Genomic DNA, 19895 nt, shown 5'->3' on the forward strand with positions numbered 1-19895 from the left:
AGATATGAACTATTGTTAGAACGCCTAGACAATAGAGTTCAAAGCTAAAGAAAGATTTTATGACTTTATTATTCCACATGGATTTGAGTGAATATAGGTTTATTTACTCAAATGTGATATAAGTTGAATCTGTTTGGCTAGTTCAAAGATTCAGAAGTATAAAATCCACTTGGCAAGAAATCATAAAGATCTAGGTTAGATCATGTTGATGATTACTTGAGACCATATATGATCGTCAATGATTGTGTGTTGTAATTTCACAATCTAGGTCCATAAGATATGGCATATCTTAGTTGGAATAATCGAAGTCAATTAGTACTTGATTCGATCAATGATGAATCATAAAGACTTTTCCTATAATTTCTAAAACAAAATGCTCAACTACCACCAAACTAAACCAAATTCGTCAAAGCTATTGAAAAGTAATTTCAGAATATCTTTTCATAAATATATATCTAAAGAGTTGCTAAACTCAGTGGGAGCTTAGTGTTTGTTATTCAACAAACTAAGGCCCATGTCTAGATATATGTTTCATTGTGATTTATTCAAATCAGACACAAGGGTATTGTTTCTACCACGATTTTTTGAGAACATAATGTTTGTTTGCTCGAAATAATGTCCTTTTGGAGATTCGTTTCCAAAATGACAAGTGGGAGAAGATAGACCTCGAAAGTCTTCGAGGCGAACAACAAACATAAACGGACATTCAGGAGGCTTTTCGAAGTTCTTTAGAAAATCCGAACTTATTCTTTAAAGACTTTAGAAGTGGCTTTAAAGAATAGACATCTCTTAGAAGACTTTACAAGTGCTTCAAGGAGAACAGAATATTCAAAGGACTTTCAAGTGGCTATTGATATTCTATTGTTTGATGTTCTATACCCAAGTAGGCATAGAGTTCAAGTCACTGGAACTATGAGATTCTTCTATTAGATAGTAAAGAAACATAGAGTTCTGGTCAATGAAACTATGAGATTCTTCTATTAGATAGTGAAGAAACCTACAACTTGCAGTCAAACTATTATCATGTAGATTAATGAGTTTGTGACCTGTAAGAAAGCTATGACGAAACCCAGATTCCCGAAAATGGTTAGAGGCCATATATAGACTCAAATGTTTTAAATGGTTAGAGGCCATAAAACATACTCAATGTTTTGATGACAAAATTGAAATTTTGTTGATTTGCAAGAATAGTTTCACACCTATTGGTTGCAAAGTTTGTTTTAAGGATAAAAACCATCAAACATGAAATTGTGTTCACACACAAAGCTAGATTAGTTGCTAAAGGTTACAAGCAAATTCATGACATGGATTGTGTTGAAACCTCATGCATAATCGTAATGCTCAAGTCTATATTCAAGCAATGATTGCATATTGGTACATATAGCAATTGGATGACAAAACGTATTCCTCAATCAAATGTTGGAATAAAATATGTACATGGTATGTCATAGAATTTGTGGATCCAAATAAATGCTTGAAAAGGAAAGCTAGCTTATAAAATCTAAGTACAGATTTAAGCAAGCAATTGGGAATTGGAACTGTATTTTAAGTGAAGCTAATAAGCATTTTAGTTTCATAAAATATACATGATTCTTATAGATATATAAGAAGTTTAGTGGGAGTACATAAAACTTAATTGGTCCTATGTGTATCACAAACATATCTCTCTATTGTGAAATAACATTCAAATGCTAAATACTTAGATTTGAAATTATTCATCAATGAAGGACCATGGCGAAACTTAGTACATACTGGGTATTAAGATCTATTTACAAAGATCTTATGATATTGTTTTGGATTAAGTAATGGCATTTACTAAATCAAACACGAAAGACTCCATTGGAGATATTCGACCCATATGAATAAATCTAAGTAAAGGATGTTTGAACTATGTATAAGCATTTACTAAGTTAAACATCAAAGAATCTAAGTAAGATTCTTAAACCTATATTATATGTCAAAGAATTTAGCTGGATTTAGTATCTACTGAAACTAGATGAGCTAAAGTTACATAAATAGAATTCAATTGGGAATTATTCTGCAAAAGAATTTATCATGTATATAATATAATATGAGGATCGCCAAAAACGTATCGTATGACTTTAGGCATGACGAACATATACCAATCTCTATTGATCTAAGTGAAGATCAACTAGATTGAGATCAAGAACACTTATGGTACTTGAAAAGGTACATAGGAATAGTTCTTGATTCAAGGAAATAAAGATATGCTAAATATTGATGCTACACGCATAAACACTGGCAAAGGATCAAGCAAGACCCTTTGGAGTTAACCATTGACAAGGACGAGCTAAAGAGCATCGTGTTTTGAAATGGCAACATGGATTGAAGACCATGAGTTGTTGCGTGGGAAATTAAAATAATAATTTCTATGTTCTAAGATATAGTTGGAGAGTCTTCCACATATCTGTGAACATTCGATGAAAAGGATATTAAGATTGGCAAAGCATGATAACTAAACCTATGCAACAAGTGAGAAGCAACACTCACATTGTAGCACTGGAAATCAAGCATAGCTTTGAATTCCATGAGCTGTTTTAAAAATGGGTTTTGAGGCCCATGGTTGTAAAACAATGGGGTTGAACATTTATCATATATGAAATGTATTTTCATATTCCATTTAATCTTGGTTTAGTATTAAATGATGAGTCCCTTCAATTTGACGATATATTCAAGATAGACTGTCAGGACCGGTCCTGTGACTAAGAAATGTCTATCAAGTGAACTTGAATGTCAAAGGTTGAAAATGGTCCCTAGTCGGAGTTTTCTATAAAATTGGACGCATAGAAAATGTTAGACGATTAGAATGCAAGATGACTAGTAGTTCTGTTTCTTGAACTATGTGGACATGGCAATGTCATAATCATTTGCATAGATACTTACTTTGGGAAGACTAGTATCGGACAAGACCTATGAAACTTTACTGTAAGAGATGAAAATCTGTCATAAGTAAATTGTTAGGTTATGATACATATGACAATTCATAAATCATGCGGAAAAACCATAAACCCAGGAAAACATATTATTTACACATAATCATTTAGCATAGAATAGATGCATACTCTTTGTTGCGTGCCTTCCCTAGCTGCGCCCGAACCGAACAAGAACAAGTCTTTAGGACTCCAAGTGTCGTCCCTCCGTAGATAGTCCACAGCACGTCCGGATCCGCCTTAAGATTGACCAACTAGAATCGCCCTTAAGGTACTATTATTTTCGGCACTTTATAGGCAAATGTGTGACTGAATTTTTCTCTCAAAAACTCACTTTGAATACTTTGAAACTTGTGTTATAAATTGTGAGCCCTAGCCTCATATTTATAGCGGTATGGAAAGGGAATCGAAATCCTATTCAGATACAAATTAATCAAACCTAGAATCCTACAAGAACTCTAATTTAATTAATTTATCAAATAGAATTAGGAATTTAATCATTAACCGAACTCTGCATGTTTTAGGAAACGTGCACGAACACAAACACTTGCACACACACGCACGACAGCCACGATGGGCCTCATGCGTGCGCGCGAGCAGCAGCCCACTCAGCGCCCGCGCGCGCTGCGCGCTGCGCGCGCTGTGCGCGCTGTGCGCTGCGCGTGCTATGCGCGCTGTGCGCGCTGCGCGCTGCGCGCAGCCTGCTGGGCCTGGCCTTGCTGTTTGTGCGGCGCGCTTGGCTTGCTGGGCGATGGCCTGGCTTCGTGCTGGGCCTCGTCCGGCAGGCCTCGTCCGATGCTTATTCGTACGATGCGCTTCCGATTAAATTTTCCGATTCCGGAATTCATTTCCGATACGAACAATATTTAATATTTCCGATTCCGGAATTAATTTCCGTTTCGAACAAATATTTAATATTTCCGTTTCCGGAATTATTTTCCGATTCCGGTAATATTTCCGATTCTGACAATATTTCCGTTTCCGGCAATATTTCCGATTCTGGCAATATTTCCATTTCCGATAATATTTTCCGATACGTACCATGTTTCCGTTTCCGGCAACATCTACGACTTGGATAATATTTATATTTCCGATACGATCCATATTTCCGTTTCCGGCAATATCATCGTTTCCGGAGTATTCATTTCTTGCCTGTGACGATCTTAGCTCCCACTGAAACCAAGATCCGTCGGTTCCGAATATTCATAGATAGAGTATCTAATGCCATTAGATACTTGATCCGTTTACGTACTATTTGTGTGACCCTACGGGTTCAGTCAAGAGTAAGCTGTGGATTAATATCATTAATTCCACTTGAACTGAAGCGGCCTCTAGCTAGGCATTCAGCTCACTTGATCTCACTGAATTATTAACTTGTCAATTAATACTGAACCGCATTTATTAGACTTAACATAGAATGCATACTTGGACCAAGGGCATTATTTCCTTCAGTCTCCCACTTGTCCTTAGGGACAAGTGTGCATTTCCTAATTCCTTTGTCGCTCGATGCTTGCTCTTGAACATAAGGTAAGAGTTGTCATCCTTATTATGTCCAGAGGTGTTCCTCGGTTTCAGAGTTCAACTGATCAAATAAACAGATAATCATAGCCTATGATTCATCCGAGCACGGCCATGCATTTCACAGTTTCTAGCTCTCCGAGTGGCCTTGTACAACTTTTAAGCATCTCATCCCGATTTATGGGAGGACAATCCCAATCTTGCGATCTTGAGATTAGACTTCGTTTGATAGGTGATTACCTGAGCGTTGCCTTTATAGCCTCCTTTTACGGTGCGACGGTTGGTCAACGTCAAAGCAACCAGTTCTCAAACAAGTAATCTCAAATCACTCAAGTATTGAGGATTTAGTGTCTAATAATTTAATGAAATTTACTTATGACAGACTTTCATCTCTTACAGTAAAGTTTCATAGGTCTTGTCCGATACTAGTCTTCCCAAAGTAAGTATCTATGCAAATGATTATGACATTGCCATGTCCACATAGTTCAAGAAACAGAACTACTAGTCATCTTGCATTCTAATCGTCTAACGTTTTCTATGCGTCCAATTTTATAGAAAACTCCGATTAGGGACCATTTTCAACCTTTGACATTCAAGTTCACTTGATAGACATTTCTTAGTCACAGGACTGGTCCTGACAGTCTATCTTGAATATATCGTCAAATTGAAGGGACTCATCATTTAATAAACCACAAATTAAATGGAAAAATGAATTCCTTTCATTTATTGTGAATGATTAACCAATAATGTTTTACAAAGATTTAAACTCTAAAACTTTAAAACATTAAACAGAGACATCAAAGCCATTCTCCAATATGCTTGATTCCCATAGCTGCAGTGTGCGAGTTGTGCTTCGCTTGCGGCAGAGGTTTAGTTAATGGATCTGATATGTTGTCATCAGTTCCAATTTTGCTTATCTCGACTTCTTTTCTTTCAACGAACTCTCGTAGAAGGTGAAATCTACGAAGTACATGCTTGACTCTCTGGTGGTGTCTAGGCTCTTTTGCCTGTGCAATAGCTCCGTTATTATCACAATACAGGGCTATTGGTCCTTTAATGGAGGGGACTACACCAAGTTCTCCTATGAACTTCCTTAGCCATATAGCTTCCTTTGCTGCTTCATGTGCAGCAATGTACTCCGCTTCAGTTGTAGAATCCGCAATGGTGCTTTGCTTAGCACTTTTCCAGCTTACTGCTCCTCCGTTGAGGCAGAAGACAAACCCAGACTGTGATCTGAAATCATCTTTGTCGGTTTGGAAACTTGCGTCCGTATAGCCTTTAACAATTAATTCATCATCTCCACCATAGACCAGGAAGTCATCTTTGTGCCTTTTCAGGTACTTCAGAATATTCTTGGCAGCAGTCCAATGCGCCTCTCCTGGGTCTGACTGGTATCTGCTCGTAGCACTGAGTGCGTACGCAACATCCGGGCGTGTACATATCATAGCATACATTATTGAACCAATCAATGATGCATATGGAATCCCATTCATTCGTCTACGCTCATCAAGTGTTTTTGGGCACTGAGTCTTGCTTAGAGTCATTCCATGAGACATGGGTAGGTAGCCTCGCTTGGAGTCCGCCATCTTGAACCTATCAAGCACCTTATTGATATAAGTGCTTTGACTAAGTCCAATCATCTTTTTAGATCTATCTCTGTAAATCTTGATGCCCAATATGTACTGTGCTTCTCCTAGATCCTTCATCGAAAAACATTTCCCAAGCCAAATCTTGACAGAGTTCAACATAGGAATGTCATTTCCGATAAGCAATATGTCGTCGACATATAATACTAGGAAAGCAATTTTGCTCCCACTGACCTTCTTGTATACACAAGATTCGTCCGCGTTCTTGATGAAACCAAAGTCACTGACTGCTTCATCAAAACGTATATTCCAGCTCCTGGATGCCTGCTTCAATCCGTAGATTGATTTCTTTAGCTTGCATACCTTTTTAGCATTCTTTGGATCCTCAAAACCTTCAGGCTGTGTCATAAACACAGTTTCTGTTAAAACGCCGTTTAAGAAAGCAGTTTTGACATCCATCTGCCATATTTCGTAATCGTAATATGCAGCGATTGCTAACATTATTCGAATAGACTTTAGCATTGCAACTGGTGAAAAGGTTTCATCGTAATCCACACCGTGGACTTGCCTGTAACCTTTTGCAACCAATCTAGCTTTGAAAACTTCAAGTTTCCCATCCTTGTCCTTTTTCAGTTTGAAAACCCATTTGCTTCCAATGGCTTGGTAGCCATCTGGCAAATCGACCAAATCCCATACTTGGTTTTCAGACATGGAGTCTAATTCAGATTGCATGGCTTCTTGCCATTGCTTGGAGCTAGGGCTCGTCATAGCTTGCTTGTAAGTCGCAGGTTCATCACTTTCAAGTAATAGAACGTCATAGCTCTCGTTCGTCAAAATACCCAAGTACCTTTCCGGTTGAGATCTATATCTTTGCGATCTACGCGGGGTAACATTTCTAGATTGACCATGATTCTCACCAGATTCTTCTAAAGATCTCTGAGTTTCATCCTGAATGTCATCTTGAGCATTCTCTAGAGTTTGTTGTTCGACTCGAATTTCTTCGAGGTCTACTTTTCTCCCACTTGTCATTTTGGAAATGTGATCCTTCTCCAAAAAGACACCATCTCGAGCAACAAACACTTTGTTCTCAGATGTATTGTAGAAGTAATACCCCTTTGTTTCCTTTGGATAGCCCACAAGGATACATTTGTCAGATTTTGGATGAAGTTTGTCTGAAATTAATCGTTTGACGTATACTTCACATCCCCAAATCTTAAGAAAAGACACATTTGGAGGCTTTCCAAACCATAATTCGTATGGATTCTTTTCGACAGCTTTAGACGGAGCTCTATTTATAGTGAGTGCAGCTGTATTTAGTGCATGTCCCCAAAATTCTAATGGAAGTTCGGCCTGACCCATCATTGACCTGACCATGTCTAGCAAGGTTCTGTTCCTCCGTTCTGACACACCGTTCCATTGTGGTGTTCCAGGAGGAGTCAATTCTGATAGAATTCCACATTCTTTCAGATGGTCATCAAATTCATAGCTCAGATATTCACCGCCTCTATCAGACCGCAGTGCCTTGATCTTCTTGCCTAATTGATTCTCTACTTCACTCTGAAATTCCTTGAATTTGTCAAAGGATTCAGACTTATGCTTCATTAGGTAGACATAACCATACCTAATGAAGTCATCAGTGAAAGTGATAAAGTAGCTGAAACCACCTCTAGCATTTGTACTCATTGGTCCACATACATCTGTATGGATTAAACCCAATAGTTCATTTGCTCTTTCTCCAACTTTAGAGAAAGGTTGCTTTGTCATTTTGCCAAGTAAACATGATTCGCATTTACCATAATCCTCTAAGTTAAATGGTTCTAGAATTCCTTCCCTTTGAAGTCTTTCTAAGCGTTTCAAGTTTATATGGCCTAATCGACAATGCCACAGATAGGTGAGATCTGAATCATCCTTTTTGGCCTTTTTGGTATTTATGTTATATACTTGTTTGTCGTGATCTAATAAATAAAGTCCATTGACTAATCTAGCAGATCCATAAAACATCTCTTTAAAATAAAACGAACAACTATTGTCTTTTATTATAAAGGAAAATCCCTTAGCATCTAAGCAAGAAACTGAAATGATGTTTTTAGTAAGACTTGGAACATGGAAACATTCTTCCAGTTCCAAAACTAGCCCGGAGGGCAACGACAAATAGTAAGTTCCTACAGCTAATGCAGCAATCCGTGCTCCATTTCCCACTCGTAGGTCGACTTCACCCTTGCTTAACTTTCTACTTCTTCTTAGTCCCTGTGGATTGGAACATAAGTGTGAGCCACAACCTGTATCTAATACCCAAGAAGTTGAATTAGCAAGTATACAGTCTATAACGAAAATACCTGAAGATGGAACGACTGTTCCGTTCTTCTGATCTTCCTTTAGCTTTGGACATTCTCTTTTGTAATGGCCTATTCCATCACAATAAAGACAGCTTGATGTGGACTTGTCCTGCTTTGATTTAGCATTGCCCTTGGACTTTCCACCTTTCTTGAATGGTCTCTTTCTAGCCTTGAGTAAATCTTTGGCTTCACAGTCCAGTACTATTTCAGCCTTTCTGACAAGGTGAATAAATTCTGCAACTGTTTCTTCTCTTGGTTCACTTAGGTATAGTTGCTTGAAGCGACCAAACCCACTGTGTAGTGAATTGAGCAAGACAGAGACTGCCATCCTTTCGCTTATTGGTGTTCCTAGTAGACTTAGGCGATCAAAATATGAACACATAAGATCCACATGGAACCTCAGTGGGACGCCTACCCTTTGTTTAGTGCGAAGGAGCTGAACATGTGTTTCTTGGACCTCCATCCTATAGCACCTGTTGGGAGAACTAACCTTTAGACCAGACATTGATTCAATCAACTCATGGACGTTCAGGTCCCTGTCCTCCGTACTTCCACGACAGATATCCCTCAGATTCTTGATGAGCGTAAAAGGTTCATAGGCTACAAACCTTCTAGCCCAATCATCAGGGATATTGTTCAGCATGAGACTCATAACCTTTTTGAGATCCGCATCCCAGGCGTAAAACCTCTCAGGGGTCATGTCTCTGGCATAGTAGCTTGGCATGGGATGTGACAGTACATACTCAAGTCCATTGAGTTTGACTATTTCAACTAGCTTAGCTTCCCATTCAAGAAAATTTGTCAGGTTCAGCTTGACCATAAGCTCAGAACCCATGATGATGTTTTGATTGTTGTTTGCCATATTAAAAACTACAATTGAAAAGAATAAACAAATAAATAACCATTCACAGTTTCTCTTAATAAACTTAAATTCTAGCATACATGCATAATTCAATGTTTATTAAGCATTTTATTCAAATTATGTGTTCCGGCAGGTGTGAATAAAATGATTCCAAGATCCTAAAATCATTGAAGAACTAAGCACAGTTTGTCGACTTAATCCTAGAACATCTTAGGTAAGCAAAAGCCTTTTGCTAATAGTCTAGAAACTATTCTTGGTTGATAGGTACGTCTAAGAACTTATTAGCTAAACCTATCGAATTTGCCACGACATAAAAGGACTCCTTACTTATATCGTTGAGTTTCACCAAAACTAACATGTACTCACAATTATTTGTGTACCTTGCCCCTTTAGGACCAATAAGTAACACCTCGCTGAGCGAAAACTATTACTAGATTGATGTAAAGGATATCCAAGCAAGTGTATATTTTGGCATGGCACCTTTTAACTCAATTTTTAAGTTTGGAACTTAAGGCTCTTACTATGTTGGTTAGATTTTAAGTGAACTAAAATCCTTAATCATGCAACATAATCAAGCTTTTGATCTCATGCATTTTAAGACATATTTAAAACAATAAATAACTTAAAACATGCATAAGATATTCGTGATCTAGTATGGCCCGACTTCATCTTGAAGCTTTGACTTCAAAGTCTGTCTTGAAAATCTCCGTGGGAGGCACCATTTTCTTCAAATAGGATAAGCTATAACTAATTACAACTATTTGATGGTTCGCAGACCATATTTGAATTGAAAAATAACTTTGGTACTTTAGACCAATTACATTCAAATTAATGGTACGCAGACCATATTTTCTATCCTATTTGGGCCATACTAGTCACTTCATAACCTGCAAAACAGTACATATACAATATATACCATTCACCCATTCATTATCATGAATGGCCCACATAGCTGGTTAGTAAAACACATTATGCATCACGTAAACATTTGCAGCAATTAATCAAGGGCACCAATAATCTACCAATTATTCAGTCCTTATTAATTCTAATCAAGTTGTTTTAACCTTAAGGATTTGTAGACCTAATCAAGAGTTTATGACTAAAAAGCGCTCCCACTTAAACCAATAAATTCATATGCTTTACCAATTTTAAACATAAAAATGTATTTCTAGTCCAACCGGAAACATACAAATTTAATTAAAATTTAAAGCTCATATCAATTTATAATTGAATCCAAAAATTTAATTTAATTTCAGTCGTATTTAAATTAATTCATGATTTTAATTTTAGTAAATTAATTAGAATAAATAACATTTATTATAATTATAATATTCAAAATTAAAATCCAAGAAAATAATTCAAATTATTAATTTTAAAATTAATTAAAATTACGTGAACTGAAATTTTCAAATTAAACATTCAAAACGATCTAATCGTAACGCAAACACCCTACGCGTTGCACGCCCATGGGCCGTACGCACACAGCCATTGCTGGCCATGTGCGCGCAGCCCATGCGCTCGTCGCATAGCTGCTGCTTCCCTATCGCAAGCCTCCGCACGCATTGGTGCTCGCTGCGCGCGCCAGCGCTCATCGCACGCGAGCTATCGCTCGCAGTGCGCGCGCGCGACATCGCTCGCTGGGCGCGCGACATCGCTCGCTGGGCGCGCGAGCCATCGCTCGCTGGGCGCGCGACATCGCTCGCTGGGCGCGCGACATCGCTCGCTGTGCGCGCGAGCCATCGCTCGCTGGGGCGCGACATCGCTCGCTGGGCGGGCGACATCGCTCGCTGTGCGCGCGAGTAATGCTGGGCGCAGCGCTCGTGGCACGCGAGCTTGTGCTCGCTGCGCGCGAGGCTGCGCGCTCTTGTGCGAGGCAGCGCGCGTTGTGGCGCAGCTCGCTTGCTGCCCACACGCGACTGCCTTGGCTCGCTCTTCGCCCATGCCCATTCGTTCATTGCTCGTGGCACACGACACAAGGCAGGGCTGCTGCCTTGTGCTCGTGCACTACGCCCTTGCTCATTGCATTCGTGCCGCACGGGCGACGAGCTCCCTTGCTCGTCGTCGCATGCCCGCATTATACAACACCCCTTAAGGGTAACACGAAGCGTCCATTGCTTCGTGCGTGCAAGTTTTATGAACGAATCGCATAAAATTTAAAATTTTTATTTAAAATTAATGACAAATTAATAAATAATATTAATTTCATAATTTTAGGGCGAAAAATCGAAAATTTATTATCCAATTGATTTCCGATTGATATGGATTCAAGTCTAGGTCATAAAAATTTAAAATTTATCGTAAATTTACAATTTTTATGGTGGTTTTTAATCATAGGTTTCTAATTAAATTACAATTAATTATGAAAATCAAATTAATTCTAAATTATTCTAATTTTCAACAAATTAATCATAATTAATAATTAGATTGCATAATTAACAAGACTAGGCATTCAAACTTGTTAAACATATGCATTAGGTCAATCAAAAATTCAAGATTTATCAACAAGAATCGCAAATATTTAATTTAACATCTTAAATTTACGAAATTTTGCATTCGAAAAACTAAAACCTTCGAAAAGTCATAGTTAGGCTTCGAATTTGAGAATTCTGGGTTCGGCAGAAAAATACTATTTTTGTCAAAATTTTTAGAATGCCTTTTACATGCGGAATTGACACAAAAATCACTCAATTCGGATGAGTAACGAAGAAACTGCCGAAAAACTGCGTACGTATAATTAAATAAACGCAATTTGCAATTAATTAACAATTACGAAAATTAATCACCCCTTTTAATTCTTGCAAATTTGTAATATTTAACCATGTTCATGCAATTTAGATTATGAAAATAATAAGGGGCTCGTGATACCACTGTTAGGTTATGATACATATGACAATTCATAAATCATGCGGAAAAACCATAAACCCAGGAAAACATATTATTTACACATAATCATTTAGCATAGAATAGATGCATACTCTTTGTTGCGTGCCTTCCCTAGCTGCGCCCGAACCGAACAAGAACAAGTCTTTAGGACTCCAAGTGTCGTCCCTCCGTAGATAGTCCACAGCACGTCCGGATCCGCCTTAAGATTGACCAACTAGAATCGCCCTTAAGGTACTATTATTTTCGGCACTTTATAGGCAAATGTGTGACTGAATTTTTCTCTCAAAAACTCACTTTGAATACTTTGAAACTTGTGTTATAAATTGTGAGCCCTAGCCTCATATTTATAGCGGTATGGAAAGGGAATCGAAATCCTATTCAGATACAAATTAATCAAACCTAGAATCCTACAAGAACTCTAATTTAATTAATTTATCAAATAGAATTAGGAATTTAATCATTAACCGAACTCTGCATGTTTTAGGAAACGTGCACGAACACAAACACTTGCACACACACGCACGACAGCCACGATGGGCCTCAAGCGTGCGCGCGAGCAGCAGCCCACTCAGCGCCCGCGCGCGCTGCGCGCTGCGCGCGCTGTGCGCGCTGTGCGCTGCGCGTGCTGTGCGCGCTGTGCGCGCTGCGCGCTGCGCGCAGCCTGCTGGGCCTGGCCTTGCTGTTTGTGCGGCGCGCTTGGCTTGCTGGGCGATGGCCTGGCTTCGTGCTGGGCCTCGTCCGGCAGGCCTCGTCCGATGCTTATTCGTACGATGCGCTTCCGATTAAATTTTCCGATTCCGGAATTCATTTCCGATACGAACAATATTTAATATTTCCGATTCCGGAATTAATTTCCGTTTCGAACAAATATTTAATATTTCCGTTTCCGGAATTATTTTCCGATTCCGGTAATATTTCCGATTCTGACAATATTTCCGTTTCCGGCAATATTTCCGATTCTGGCAATATTTCCATTTCCGATAATATTTTCCGATACGTACCATGTTTCCGTTTCCGGCAACATCTACGACTTGGATAATATTTATATTTCCGATACGATCCATATTTCCGTTTCCGGCAATATCATCGTTTCCGGAGTATTCATTTCTTGCCTGTGACGATCTTAGCTCCCACTGAAACCAAGATCCGTCGGTTCCGAATATTCATAGATAGAGTATCTAATGCCATTAGATACTTGATCCGTTTACGTACTATTTGTGTGACCCTACGGGTTCAGTCAAGAGTAAGCTGTGGATTAATATCATTAATTCCACTTGAACTGAAGCGGCCTCTAGCTAGGCATTCAGCTCACTTGATCTCACTGAATTATTAACTTGTCAATTAATACTGAACCGCATTTATTAGACTTAACATAGAATGCATACTTGGACCAAGGGCATTATTTCCTTCATAAATTTCATTAAAATTATTAGACACTAAATCCTCAATACCTGAGTGATTTGAGATTACTTGTTTGAGAACTGGTTGCTTTGACGTTGACCAACCGTCGCACCGTAAAAGGAGGCTATAAAGGCAACGCTCAGGTAATCACCTATCAAACGAAGTCTAATCTCAAGATCGCAAGATTGGGATTGTCCTCCCATAAATCGGGATGAGATGCTTAAAAGTTGTACAAGGCCACTCGGAGAGCTAGAAACTGTGAAATGCATGGCCGTGCTCGGATGAATCATAGGTTATGATTATCTGTTTATTTGATCAGTTGAACTCTGAAACCGAGGAACACCTCTGGACATAATAAGGATGACAACTCTTACCTTATGTTCAAGAGCAAGCATCGAGCGACAAAGGAATTAGGAAATGCACACTTGTCCCTAAGGACAAGTGGGAGACTGAAGGAAATAATGCCCTTGGTCCAAGTATGCATTCTATGTTAAGTCTAATAAATGCGGTTCAGTATTAATTAACAAGTTAATAATTCAGTGAGATCAAGTGAGCTGAATGCCTAGCTAGAGGCCGCTTCAGTTCAAGTGGAATTAATGATATTAATCCACAGCTTACTCTTGACTGAACCCGTAGGGTCACACAAATAGTACGTAAACGGATCAAGTATTTAATGGCATTAAATACTCCATCTATGGATATTCGGAATCGACGGATCTTGGTTTCAGTGGGAGCTGAGATCGTCACAGGCAAGAAATGAATGCTCCGGAAACGATGATATTGCCGGAAACGGAAATATGGATCGTATCGGAAATATAAATATTATCCAAGTCGTAGATGTTGCCGGAAACGGAAACATGGTACGTATCGGAAAATATTATCGGAAATGGAAATATTGCCGGAATCGAAAATATTGCCGGAAACGGAAATATTCACTACAACAATTTCCGTGTTTTGGCGACGCGTTTTTGGCGACGCTAATAGGCGTCGAGAAAATTTCCCTCGACGCCTGCAATTATCGTCGAGGAAAACTTAGTCGAGAATTCTCGACGCCTTTAAGCGTCGAGATTTGGGACGCCTGACGCTGTCCATGAAGTCTTTGGGGCGTCGAGATTTGGGACTCCTTACGCTGTCCACGAAGTCTTTGGGGCGTCGAGAATAGCGACGCCTTACAGCGTCGTCTTTTTCTTTATGCGTCGAAAATTATGACGTCATATGTTGTCCATAAAATAACAAGGCGTCGAGGTCCTCGACGCCTTACTGCGTCTTAAGATGTGTGTTAGGCGTGGATCAAAATTGTTTGCCGACACCTTCCTGGGTCCCTATTAATAACCCGCCATGTTCCGAATTTTGCCGACCCCTTTTTGCGTCGACCTGTTGTAAATACTAGACTTTTAACCGTGCACTTTTCCCCCCCTTATTTAGGATCTATAGATATCATACGAGAAAAACAATTAAAATTAAGATAATAATCAGTGCTAAAATTAGACAAACGAGGTTTTAAAAAGTGAAATCATATATTTATATATGGTGTATGTTACAATGTATGAGAACGTGCTACATAACTTACAACGTTTGTTTCAATATTGACATATTGACCATTATTGGCTGCTAAAATAAATAATAAATTAAATAGAAAGGCAAATAAGCCACATATTGCATTAAAACATCTAAATTTGCAGATTCTAGCACTCTCTCTATTTGCAAATCTGGAGTTGCCGCATATCATCCTTGTCACACGCTAAATAACCTTGGAAAGAAAAGACGGGTTAAATCAGTCCAAGTCATAACTAACAAACATCACTTGTTCAATTTAGAAACGGTTAAAATAAACTTATTTACATGAAGCCTGTAACCCTTGCGCCCCATACATCGTTTCTACGATCTCACCAACATGAACATCATCCACTGGCTTTACACCCAGAAGATCACACGCCTTCAGAAATATTGTTGGATTTGGCTTCTCAGCAGCAACCCGTTAGAGAAATCCAGTTCAAACTCAATAATGTACAGACATTTCCAAGTAAAATCCGACTGATAGCCAGTTAGTTTTGCTGAAACGATCATAACATCAAACCAATGTTCACAATTCAGAACCCTCAACAGAGGTCTTAATCGAGTATCGAAGTTTGAGACAACGACTTTTACACCTACATTTCTCACAGCCTGAAATACATACCCTGTATTTGGTGGCAACGATGCCATGAGCAGGAATGTTATGCTATTGTCTCAAAATTGCACTTAGTTTTGTTACTGTATAGTCAGATAACCAACCTGACTGGTTGATCCTTGTGTCTTTGTATCTGATAAGCGAAGCAAAAGAGATGATCTAGACGGAAAGAAAGGAAGTCCAAAGAAGAATACAAGAAAATGATTAAATGGCAAAGGAAAGACAAATACAGCAGAGATAATAGTTATTTGAGGAAACATAAAATTCAGTAAGAACTTCACACCTCCTAGTGATTGTTCATACTGTCGGAGCTGCTTTATTAAGCCAGAATCAGGGGATGCCTGCGATCTTTTGCTTCTCACGTATTCAAGAGCTTGAGATATAGTCATGCAGCGCTTCTTGATCAGATAAGTAAGAATTATTATCACACTGCACCACAAAAGAAATAACTCATAGTATTTTATCTACTTTCAGTATCAGCAACGAGAAATACTCCTTTCACTTTCAAATTGAGAAAAATATCGGTAAACAGAAAGGATAGGGTCAGGGAAGGGCCAGTCCAGTACTCTTTCTAGCGACTTTTTCTATTAGAATATAAACTCCATCACCAATGTCCTGCAATTAACAGTTTAGTTAGCACTTAGCAACAACAAATACAAAACAAAGCTTCCATATTACTAAAATTCAACATTAACATTTAGTAAAAAATGAACACGAGTTGATATTAAACTCAGACAAAACAATACCAAATCAAGTTGGTTTAATTTAGAAAATGTTGACGGTGATAAAAGAGTGTCATGTCTAACTCACTTAAACTTTGAATATCAGCAAAAGTACCAAATCCAGCTAGATTATTACGAAGTATATCACATCACCACACCACGAACTACAAGTTATTCCAATTCAAAAAAGAAACCACCTCCGAATTTCAAGAGTAACAACAGAAAAATACAGAAAACGTCACATCACCAATGAATCACATGAACAAAAAGATTACTGCCACACCAATGAACAGAAAATATGCCAGACAGAAGTATTCGCTTCAAAAACAGGAAATTCATAGGCTAAAGGAGTTGCATGCTCTTCCTTTTTCAAGTTGCTAAGCCATTATTCAACAATTAGCTTGGATTTAGTTTCTTATCGCAACATATATCAGATCCTAAATCTATTTGGTTTAGAGAAATCTGTCTATAAAAACATGCTCCAGGCAAAATTTTAGCACTAAAAGAACATGCTGGAAATGGATAAACCTGACCACCATGAGACCATGATGAAAGACGGAAATGGAAAGCTCCGCCATGGGAGAATCAATCTCTGAAAGCTTGTTCAACTATGAGATCCGTCAACTAAATCAAAAGAAAGAAGGAAATTGATTGTAAGGGGCTTAGAAATGTAGATCTGGAATTTTCAAAGTGATAGAGAAAGAGAAGGTTATGAGGTTAGGGTTGAGGAGAACGGGGACGGGGAATGGGGCTGCTCTCACAGAAAAAGAAAACGGGCACCTAAATATGACCACGTGCGGGGCATGTGCTTTCCTAGTAGTATCTCGACACCTATAGTAGACGGGAAAATAGGAAGACGCAGGAAGGCGTCGAGAAAACATGCAAACAACAATTTAATGCTAACGGTTCTCCCTCAGCGTCGAGGACTTGGTGTCGACAAATGGTGTATTTTGTAGTAGTGCTTCATCATCATCAAATTTGAAGCTTTTCATGATAAGCATCCTTATTCCTTAACTCACAACTACAACTGTCATGCCAAGCTTAGTCTTGGTTGACCAACACATGTTTATTTTCCATGAACATTATTATCAATTTAATTTCCTACAGCATTCCAAACTTCACATTCAGCTGCTGGCCATAATGAAAGTCAAAATTTGGCTTTAACTTTAAATAAGGGGGAAATTTCAGAACAAATTTAGCATCTGACTTGTTTTGCACACAAACCTCAGTATAGACAAAATCATGTACAGTATAAATCAACATCCATAAAGCAAGCCATTTAAAAAGGGAAGAAGCATAATACCAACGCGCAAGACTACACAGTGAGAAACTAATCACAAAGGAGAGTGAAGATACAGGAGAGGATCAGCGGAAGTGTGAAGAAGAAAAAGGTTACCAATCATTTCTTCCTTCATCTTTTCCGCCTTTTCTCGGGCTAATGGCTCCATTCGAACAATGTTCCTCCTAGCCTGCTCATTTGAAGCTTCCACTTCCAATATTTTTTTCATATCTGCAAGGTATCCAAATTTAACCACCATAACGGTATAGATGCACAAGTATATCACAGTATGCAAAATCTGTTTTTAGACATTACAAAAATATCATCACTTTAGTAAAAAAAGTCTCATAACAAATTCGCAACTCACCAGAGATGGCCTCTTCATATCGTTCAAGCTTTTCATAAGCCTCTCCTCTCCTGAGAAGAGCTTTGACATATGCTGGATTTAGTTCTATAGCTTTTGAACATTCCTTGACTGTCTCATCATACTTTCCCTGAAAGAGCAATATGCAAAAGAATCTAATTAAACAGCTAAAAGCGACAATCAGAGGAGGAGACTGCCTTCTCCGAAAGAACACTAGAGTTCTTAAAGGAAGCAAACATGTAGAAACACATAGATACAACATATTGGAGTGGGGAGGGGAGTTATGTGTTCAAGAGAGATGGATGACCAAATTCTAAGTCCTTGTATCTAATGCCCGGACAGTGTTAACCCAGAATAAGAAAGAAAGCTACCCATCCCCCCCTCCCTCTCTGTATGGAAGATATTAGAGACATCTGGCTCTCCAGCAGAACCTATCAGCTATCTATATTAACCCTTTTCTAAAAGACCGGATCAGAAATTGGAAATTGGAAATCTGAAATCTGAAATGGTTTCATTTTCAGCAATCCTTCCAATGACATAAACCAACAGTATCAAAACACCAAACAAAACGAAAGAAGTTGAAACGACTACGTTTCATAAACAACCAAATATCGTCCTCAAATTGTATGTCTAAGTAACAAATACGAATTAAGAAGTACGCATTTCTCTATACAACAGAAAAATCAAACGCATAGTAGCAGGAAAAAAACCCTAAATTAAGCGAGAAGCTCAATCAATGGAAGAAAAATCAAACTCACTAGATTTTTTTTTTCAAATTCAACTTCAATTGCCAAATAACTACAAATAATGAAATCAATATTAGGTTACAATTTCGCTTAAATAATACAATTCAATAATCATAAGAGAGAGGAGAGAGAGAGAGAGAGAAAGAGCACCTGTTTCAATTGATCATCATCAAGAGCATCTTCATAAGAATCATCCTTAACAGCCGTCAATGGCGCAAATTTTTCTTGTTGTTGTTGTTCGTCGTCGCCAAAGTCGGTACCTCTATCAGAATGATCGCCTTCGCTAGCCGTTTCGAAACCATCCGTTTCTTCTTTGTTGTTGACGGAACTCGTTTCAGGTTCTAAATTGAGTTTCTTGTGGTTGATCTCTGGTGCTGCAGCAGGTTCGTCGTTTCATTGTTCGATTACCACCATATTTGAGAGATTTTCGGGGGAAAAAGAAGTTTAAATTGAGAAGGTTGAAGATGAAAAAGGCTCAAGTTTAAAATTAAAGACAAACCTTGATGAATATCAATGGCAGATTGGCAGAGAGCAGAACGGTTTCGAATTTGTAGAGAGGAGAGGTACGATGCGGTTCTTTTGGTGTTTCAGCTAATTAGGGTTAGCGAGAGATAGAGTACGTGAAGTCGTGAACAGTTTTTAGTTTTAGCGCTCATAGGCTCATAGAAAAAAAAAAAAATTAAAAGCGCTTAAGTTCAATTTTCACTAAAATTTGAAGCGTGTATAATGTTTGATATTGGAAACACGTGCAAGGCACATGTTTTGTCGACGCCAAAATGCGTAGCGAGATATTTCGACGCCTAATGGCGTCGACAATAAGCTGTCGGCAAAATTCGCGACGCCAAAAGTCGTCGTGGAAACACGGAAATATTTTTGGCCCCCAACTCCACCCCCTTGGCGTCGAGGCTCAAGCGTCTTCAAAGAGGCCGTTTTGTAGTAGTGATTGTCAGAATCGGAAATATTATCGGAATCGGAAAATAATTCCGGAAACGGAAATATTAAATATTTGTTCGAAACGGAAATTAATTCCGGAATCGGAAATATTAAATATTGTTCGTATCGGAAATGAATTCCGGA

The 19895-nt window shown here is 38.6% G+C and overlaps 1 protein-coding gene across 1 annotated transcript; it reads right to left on the reverse strand.

Moving 5' to 3' along the window:
- Positions 1–15035: 15035 nt before the first annotated feature.
- On the reverse strand, positions 15036–19208 carry LOC130466741 (uncharacterized; the record flags this gene model as incomplete). Its single annotated transcript, XM_056835353.1, has 5 exons — positions 15036–15287; positions 15380–15866; positions 15991–17939; positions 18076–18202; positions 18969–19208. Coding segments are annotated over 3 exons (543 nt in total), but the record flags the coding sequence as incomplete, so codon positions are not given.
- Between the last annotated feature and the right edge of the window lie 687 nt (positions 19209–19895).

This window comes from Spinacia oleracea, chromosome 2 (genome assembly GCF_020520425.1).
Source record: "Spinacia oleracea cultivar Varoflay chromosome 2, BTI_SOV_V1, whole genome shotgun sequence".
Taxonomy (NCBI): Eukaryota; Viridiplantae; Streptophyta; class Magnoliopsida; order Caryophyllales; family Amaranthaceae; genus Spinacia; species Spinacia oleracea.